The following is a 9,244-nucleotide window of genomic DNA, read 5'->3' as shown; positions in this document are numbered from 1 at the left end:
ATTAGAAAAAGATCTTTCAATCTTCCACAGCTGTGAGCGGGAGTGGATCATCGTAGAGTTTGAAGTACAGTAGCAAGAATAGTGACAAAAACACTTGTAGTTTAGGCCAAAAAAAAATCGTGTTTTTTTTTCGTAGATTAATCTTCTTATTACACGGGGAGGAGTGAGAAATTCGAAAAAAATACCTCAACTTGTCATCGATCTGCGCGATCATAAAAGAGACACGTATGGTGGGCGTTTATCGTCTGCTGTAGCGCTCTCTAAACAACACGTCACTGAACCATATATAAAGGGAACCCTCTTTCTCTGGAGTGTGTGCAAAACCTTGGTGTGAACTGCAAGCTGGGTTAGCAATCACGGTTCTTCTCCCCATCATTTGACCTACCCTGACTAAAACCGAACACAGTAAGTGTTTCATATACTGTTCATTTTGTTTAAATACCGTGTTTAAAACTGTTCGTAGAAAGTGGAATGGTTGAAAACGCTTTTTCAACAATTTCATTTTATTTTTAACAATTTTTAAGATATCATCATTTGTATTTTAGTTGTTCTTATAACCTTAATCTCGTATAGCAAACATTAAAAATGTATATCGATAAGACAGTTGTATATGTGTCAAACTTAAAAATTAAGCGTTTTTATTCGATAAAAAGTGTAAAGAATTGGTCTAATTTAAATGCCAATATAGAAATAAAACTAGAAAGTATTCACTGTGACCTTCTGGTTATATTGTTTGCAAAACCGTCATCCTTGCAGTTAATTAAAAGTTTATTGAATGTAAATTATACAAACTAATCATTCGCATTTTTAAAACGTTTAGTGTAATTCATAAGCAAACATACAGGAAACGAAGCACTAGAAATACTCACTGAATCGTCTGCCTTTTATCATTTACAAAGCCGATGTCTTCACATAATTTTTAACTTTAAATTACGTTAAATATGCAATTCTGAAGAACCACGAACTTACATTTGGCACTTTTAAAAATTCTCCTTTTATGTTTAAATTGCAACAGGAAAAAAATAAATCAAATATTCCGAAAGTTGTATTTTTATCATGCAGTAATTTCTTTCTAGTTGTTAATTTGGCAACAGCGCATTTCTTGTCAACAGTGCCATCTTACGAGTCTTCTGAAATTTCCCATTCCCCGGAAGACAATTAAAATTAAATAAAATAAAAATAAATATTGGATATGTCCGTGGTGGAAAATCAATGTTAGAAACATTACAGCTACTTGAAAGTAATTGCGTTTTATCAGATTTCATTCTGTAATTTTGTTTTTAATGGAAGCACGCATGTGCTGCCATCTAGAATTTATATTACACAGAATATAATTAGTTGAGTATTTTGATAAAAATATTAATAATTTTTTATCGTTCTATTTGACAAAGGTGTTTTGCATAGAAATTTAAAAAAATTAAATGTCAGTATATGCTTTCATTTGTATACGCGGAACAACATATTTGGTGGTCATTTTAATTATTTTCTTCTTTTTTTTTTTTCATTTCCGATAGATGCGGTCGACCTTTCTCATTTGGGTATGTGCCTATTCTACATTATTCCTGGTTGCCTTAGCATTACCTCATGAATACCGTATCCAGAAGAGAGGTAGCAGGCTTTGCGGCAAACATCTTGTAGACGCTGTTGCTTTTGTTTGTAACAACGAATATTTCAGTCCATATAAAAGAAGTTTTCAATATGATAATTCAGATAAAGGTAATTGTGTTGGCGTATTGTAGTTCTATGATGCGAAACATAAAAAGGAATTCCATTTCAAAATGTTTACATAACTTGAAAACTGTGATCGAAGTAAACCAGTACCTACTAAAAGTTATTAGAATTTTAGAATATATTCCTTAAATATGGAATTTTTGTCGAAATTTTAACCTTCTTCCTTATTGTGGTTCTATTGGATTTATGTTTTCTATCGAATCTTTTAAGAAAGCAATTGAACTTTGATTTCAGGTTGCTTTTTCTAAAGAATTTACCAACAGATTTCTTGTAGTAGTTCAATATTTTAATAATGTAGGAATGAGGACCACAAATTGTGTGTGTGTTTGAGAACTCTGCTTAAGAGGTAATCCGTATATGCAGTTGATAACGTGAATGGATGAAACAATATACACTTCTATCGACAATGTCACTTCTCCACATCTTCTAGTAATCCATGCGTTCATGGTGAGTGCTATACCTTGGCGAATGTTTAAAATCTAAAACGTGTGGATTTTGGATTAGTGTAGAAATCAATAAGATGACAATCGAAAAAAAAAATTATTACGAGAAGCAATTTTTGACAAATTAGTGAGTTAGAGAGAAAGAAATAATTTGTCAAATTTTAGGATGATCGAATATTTATCGAATGAGTTTGTCCTTTTATTACCAGAAATTAAGGATCAATGATAAAGCAGGGATGCATCGTAAAAATCAGGAGCCTTAGTAATACAGTAGTGAACAAATTAATTCGGACACTGACGTTTTAAATCCGCAAGAAAATAAGTACAAAACTAAACTCCAACTTTACCTAATTATATTAATAATAATTTTGTTTCCACTATTCCTAATAAGTTCATTAATTCGCTTAGGCATGGACTCTACCAACGCGGAACACATTTTTTTATTTCTGCATCTCGAAACCATACTTTTATAATGGATTGTATTAAGTTGCATTGTATCATAATTTGATTTTCAAAATATCTTTATTTCTATGGCCCACAAATTTTCTATTGAGTTAATGTCAGGAAAGTTACCTGGCCGCTGAAGCAGTTGGATGTTGCGATTTTTGAGGAACTCTCTCACTTTTTTTGAAGTGTGGTATGGAGCGCAGTCCTGTTCGAAGATGAGTTCTTTGTCTTTCTGAATGTGCGGGGCCACTCTTTTCTCCAATATTTTTATGTATTGATCACTTTTCATCATACCGTCAACAGGCACAAGTAATTCTGGACCGTTATGTATAAAACAACCCCAGAACACCTGTTTAGTTGGGAGTTTAGGAGCTTGTTTAAGGTGGGTAGGAGAAGTCTTCTCAGCCGCTGATTTGTAAACATTGGGTACTCGCTCTCCTTCGACAAAGAAATGGCTCTCACCTGAGAATATGACCTCCTTCCACTTCTCAACAGTCCAATCTTTGTATACTTTTGCCCACTGGAATTGCTTTTTCTGAATAGCCTTTGTCAACAGTTATTTCTGTATTTGGTCTGTTGCCAGTTCTTCCTGCTTCCAACAATATTCGACAGATTGTCATATCAGAAACATTAATTCCAGTAGCTGCCAAGTCTCTATTTAAGTCTACAACAGACAATCTTGAATTCATTTTGCTTTTCCTAACTAGTATCTACGATCCTAACTACGATCTTGAGTAAGTGTAGTTTTCCTTTTTCGCCCACATATTCCTTTTCTGTCAGGAGAAAAGGTAATACCTGTCACCCTAATCCTCTCAAAAATCGCACTAACCGTACTCAAAAGTTTCCATTTTGTAGCTACAAAAAATGAATAAAACGCAACGAATGGCAACTTGTTTATACTATTAAAAACGCACAACACTTTAGATACAGTTAAAACACGCAATATTAACCAAAATATGAACCAAAGTTATTATGAACTGAAACAAAAACCAAACCAAAAACTTGACGAAATTCCGCCTCGTTCGGATTAATTTTTTTATTTTATTTTATTTTTATTTTTTTGCTACTGTATGTTGCCTCCATTCAAATATAGTCGTATGGTTGAAGAAAACATCATGAGGCAGCAATTTTTTCCTTCCAGAAAATCGAATTTTTCATCCCACAAAATAAGCAAACCTGCCAGAACAATAAATCCAATCAACAAACAGTTTATAGCTTTAATTGCCTCATCTCATTCAAAAACAACTACACATGTGAAGTAGTTCTGCTTTTTAGGTTAATAACTAATTCAGGAGTGCTGGTGTAGCCTTGTGGAAATGCGTTTACATTCCCGTTACCGTTTACAAATACGTTTACCTTTTGTCTGTCCAATGAAAATATGTTCGAATGCAATCGCTGATTACATTCGAACATATTTTCATTGGACAGACAAAAGTGTGTGTGTGTGTGTTGTGGGTTTTCATTTTCATAACATGAATTTAGTTACTAGGTGATATGGTATAAATACATACTCAAGTGTGGAAAAATGCAGAATGTTATAATTAAATGTTATAATTAAGTGTTATCTTACAATTCTTGGACTAAATTTTCATCATAAGAGTCATGTATTTTATAATTAAGCCTAATTGTAAATCAGTTTAGAATAAATTGCATTTACCATTTTAATATACACTCAGATCTTTCTCGAGAACTTCAAGATTTGAAGAATATTTTTTGAACGTTAAGCTCCGTCATAGCGAGTTTGGATCCGAATAAACTAAATTTAAAGCTCACGAATACCATTCTTGAATCTCAGAAACGAAGTTCATTTCTTCAAGAATGGGTGTGTTATTCATCCAGTCAAGGTTAACTCATTGATCTGTTCGAGAATTAATAGATACGTTGTTCGTGAACTTCAAGCTCAAGAACAGTGTATGCATATAACAGGAATAAGAGCGTGTGTGTATTTTTGCCCTTATCTACTAGAATGAAAGAATTTTCCATAATGACTAATGTACAAGAAGATACTATTAGATCGAAGACTGGTTTAAAAGATATATTTACGTGCTTGGAAAAAAAAAATAAACATAGTAATTGTGACATTCAATGGGTGAGGACTTTGTGTAGTAGTATGGAAATAAACCTTTCCAAAACATCAATAAATAATTTTGTTTGAACAATGCTGAATATTTAAAAAAATTATAAATAGAAAAATGGCCACTGGCATTTTGGGAAAAAGACATTCTGTATAAACTCAAAAGACACGCTGTGTTGTCTAAAAATTAATATATTAAATTACTTTTATGATTTATATATAGGCTGACCATAACGGGACAGTGCCGTTCTTTTTTCATATTTCCCAGCTGCCCCGTCGTTTTAATAAAATTGTCAGTTTTGTCCCGTTTTTTAATAAAAACTATAAATATACTTTAATATTGGTCAATCATAAATTATTCTTCATAACCTATAATCGTATATCAATATCGTGAATACCAGTAATTTGTATCACTATGGAGTCACATTGTTCGATACTAAATATCGATATTTGCAGTGATTTATTCAGAGAAAATAAAAATACATTTTGGCAACACTTGCGCTCTCAGATGCACAAGTGCTGGATCCATCAACTGACAGAATTTTAAGCATGTTTGATGGGCTTCGTTCTTATTTTCTTTCTCAAGAAAAATGCCCTGTTATGTTGCGGAAATTGTTTGAAGATCCCTGTTTGAAATTGTGGTTGTCATTTGCAAGAGATCAGGTGTCTACGTTCCAAACATACATTAGCTTAATTGAAAAATATAATATTTCAGCTACAGAAGTAGTCATGAACATTGAAAATCTTGTAAACAATTTAGAGTCCAGAAAAAGTGAAATGTTTTTAGCTAGTAATGTCAAAAAACAACTGAAAATGTTAGTCGATTCCAGGAGAAATTAATGTGGTTAAGTTTTTTGAGGTAGTTGAGAATTTCTATAAATACAGCTTAGAATATGTCAACAAGTGGAAGTGCAGTTTAGGAAACACTGAGAAGTTCAAGTGGGTGCTACTAAGGAAGACACCTGAATTGAAAATAATACAAGACAGCCTAAACGAGGAACTCATCACACATAGAAACTCGTGTGTTCGATCAGTGGACCCTCATAAAATCGATAATTGCGAGGTAGTTATGGAATAAAGAAAACATTCCTGTATCTGATAGATGGGTACAGATTTTTTTCTAAAATGAGCGAAAAACGTCTTGACTGTCAAGACTTTTGTAATATTGGAGACTTTTTCTTTGTCTTCCAAGAAGTACAGCACTGTTGAGAAAATATTTTCTGTTATGAACAGTATGTGGTCAAAGGAGAAATCTATATTAAGTGTGGGCAATGAGGGCTATGTTAGTTGTAAGACAAAATTGTGTCATGGAGTGTGAGAAGTTTTATGATAAGGTGTTGAAAGACCGAAATTAGCTGCGTAAGATAACTTAATCGGAGAAATATTAATGATACGATCGTGGTAAAATACAGTACCCCCCCCTTCTACGTCTACCTGAATTTTTGTATGGGTTCTGTCACTGCAGAATAATGGTAAGCTCAATATATTTATGTAATAAAACTTTTTATCGTTTTACTTTTTCATGAATACAGAATCTTACATAACCCCCGTCCCGTTTTTGCCATCCCAATGTTCCGTTGTTGTCTAAAGGAAATACGGTCAGCCTATTTTTTACCATAAAATACTTTTGATAAAAATAAGTGTGAATCACGTGAAGTAGACGACAACTCTATTAATGAATCTTCTGCTAATGAAATAACGTCCTATGTTGTGCTATAGGAACATTATACATTTAATTAAAGAGGCAGATGGAACCCAAGAAATCTTAAACGTAATTCATCGTTTTCAATTCTCATTCGGTAAAGTACCGTTTTATTATTTTTTCTTATTTTTGTCGTTGTTAATGACATTTACTTCTAGCTACAGTAGCGAGCAAATGAATCCAAACAAGCTGAATTTTCGTCACGTTTTTCGTTTGGTTTGGTTTTTTGTTTCAGTTTACAATAATTGAAGTTTTGTTTCGGTTTACTATTTTCAGTTCTGGTTTTAGTTCACTATTTTGGTTGAGTGCTGAGTGTTTTAACTGTTTCTATGGTGTTCATTAATAGTGTTGCGCGTTTTTTAAAGTGCAATCAAGTTGACATTCCCAGTGTTCTTTTCATTTTGTTTTGCTCTATAATGGATACATCTCCAAAGCATTCAAAAATATGTACTCTTTCTCAGCACACATCTATGACTAACAGAAAAAAAATTGCCAATGAATGTGGTGTTAGTTTACGTGCTGTTAATGCCGTTTTAAAGAGGTTTAGAAGCCAAATACCTATTCACCATACAGAAAAGGAAAATGGACGAAAAATGAAAACTACACATACTCAAAGTCGTTTGCTAGTTATGAAAAGCTTCATGGATCCAAGATTGTCTGCTGTAGACCTTGGCAGCTACTGGAATTAATGTTTCGGACATGACAGTCCGTCGAATATTGTTGGAAGCAGTGAGAACTATCCACAGCCCCCCAAAAATATACGACTGCTGACGAAGGCTATGCAGAAAAAGAAGCTCCATTGGACAAAATTTTACAAAGAATATGACCTTCTTCTATTAAGAAGTAGAAGAAGGTCATGTTCTCAGATGAGAGCCATTTCTTTGTCCAAGGAATTAAAGAACACCCAATTAAAGAGATGTTCTGGGGTTGTTTTATACATGACGGTCCAGGATCACTTGTGCCTGTTGACGGTATGATGAAAAGTTACCAATACATAAAAATATTGCAGAAAAGTACAAAGAAGACAATGAACTCATTTCCTTTCATGCCACTTAAAAAAAAGTGAAAGACTTTTTTTTAAAAATCACAACATCCAATTGCTTCAATGCCAGATGAATCTCCTGACATTAGCCCAATAGAAAATATGTGGACCACAGTGAAAAGAGATTTGGAAAATTAAATTGTGTTACAAAGGTTAGCTTAATACAGTCCATTATAAAAGTAGGATTTCGAGATGCAGAAATAAGAAATACGTGTTCCATGTTGGTAGAATCCATGCCTAAGCGAATTAATGGACTTATTAGGAACAGAGGAGCACGTAAATTATTAGGAAAAGTTGGAGTTTAATTTTGGTTCTTCTTATTTATTTATTATTTTTTATTTATTATTATTTTTTTTTTTTTTACAAAATTAAAATTTTTCTTGAAAATTGTGACTGTTCGGATTAATTTGTTCGCTACTGTAATTCACTTTTTCTCTTTCATGCAATTTGTAACATTTTACGATTTTAACATTATTATATTAATCTCCTCTGTCATTTTTTGTCGTGCACAGTCTTTGGTTATAAATTAAAATCACTTTACTTAACCTTAACCAGAAGTTTTTTACTTTCCATTATCGGAAATTTCCTTGCAAAAATAATATTTATTTTTCAAGTGATGAACTCATTAACCAGTACAAAACATCTCACTACAAATGAATGGTTAATATGTAATGATGTTTCGAAAAAGATAATTGCTCCTTATTTTCATAAGATAATGAAATTAGATGCAAATCATTTCAAGTAATCAATTGTCTCATTTCCGTATTCCATCCTATAATTTTGCTTTTTCTTATCTATCTAATTAATTGAAAAAAAAAAAAAAAAAACATAAAATTACTTTTTCATATTTATATAAATTTAGAAATGTTAAACAAATTACATTGTTATTTACTATTTTAATATTATTAAAATAACAGCTTTAAAATAATTTTTAAATTGTTAAATTTGATACAATAAATATTTATTATTATTATTATTATTATTATTATTATTATTATTACTATTGACGAAATGTTGTTACAAATCCTATAATGTCGGTTATTTTTTAAACTGTTTTTTTTCTTGACAATAGTTGGCGAAACCTCTGCTTTTATAATTTCTGCGAATATTCTGCATTTAAAAACAATTAAATGCAAATAAGAGCATGGGTGGCGCCACCTAGGAATAAGGAATAGAAACCTTACATGAATATTTCGTGTTGCTAATGTTTTTATTTGTTTATTAGGATCTTGGGGAAGAACAACTCTCGAAGTTCGTCCACAGATTGACCGACTCCTGGACAGCAGAACGGCTTTGTCCATGTTCAAGAAAGATTATCCTATCTATTTATCAACGAGAGGAATTGCGGACGAATGTTGTAGAAACAGCTGCACCTACGCTAAGCTGTTGTCGTACTGTGCGGTACCCGACAGTTCGATACAAAGCACAGAAGATAACAATGTCTAAAAGAAGTGCCGCATCCTCACCTCAAACAACTTTGATGGTGCATCTCAGTGATCTCTCTTCGGCTTCTGTAATGTCATCATTGTGTTGTACTTCGTCCAAAGTCGTGTTGTGACAATTGCCGTAATGCAGTGTGAAGAAAAATAAATATTTTGTAGTTTCCGTCTTGGTTTACCTGATAAACACACTCTTCTCTTTTCAGATCTCTCTCTCTCTCTCTCTCTCTCTCTCTCTCTCTCTGCGCACGCGTGTGTGTGTGCGTGTGTGGTGTTTTCTCTTCTATTTGAGTATGAACCATACTAAACCGCTTAAAATATTATGTGCTAAACTAAACGTATAGCACTGAATATTTTTAATTTCCA

At 32.7% G+C, this 9,244-nt stretch overlaps 1 protein-coding gene across 1 annotated transcript; it reads left to right on the top strand.

The window, feature by feature from the left end:
• Positions 1 to 322: 322 nt before the first annotated feature.
• LOC150093732 (insulin-like) lies at positions 323 to 9,001 on the top strand. The gene is made up of 3 exons (XM_090413200.1): positions 323 to 405; positions 1,515 to 1,716; positions 8,665 to 9,001. Exons 2-3 carry the CDS (start codon positions 1,515 to 1,517, stop codon positions 8,883 to 8,885), a joined length of 423 nt encoding a protein of 140 aa, XP_090269326.1. The 5' UTR covers positions 323 to 405; the 3' UTR covers positions 8,886 to 9,001.
• Positions 9,002 to 9,244: the final 243 nt, after the last annotated feature.

Source organism: Typopeltis vanoorti, chromosome 23 (assembly GCF_054136105.1).
Source record: "Typopeltis vanoorti isolate ZY-2024b chromosome 23, IOZ_Tvanoo_1.0, whole genome shotgun sequence".
NCBI classification, from domain to species: domain Eukaryota; kingdom Metazoa; phylum Arthropoda; class Arachnida; order Uropygi; family Thelyphonidae; genus Typopeltis; species Typopeltis vanoorti.
This window is presented reverse-complemented; position numbering and strand designations above follow the sequence as displayed.

Coding starts and splice junctions, on each gene's coding strand:
- LOC150093732 (XM_090413200.1), top strand. CDS start 1,515: ATGCGGTCGACCTTTCTCATTTGGGTATGTGCCTATTCTACATTATTC. Junction 1,717..8,664: donor ATATGATAATTCAGATAAAG/GTAATTGTGTTG, acceptor TTTGTTTATTAG/GATCTTGGGGAAGAACAACT.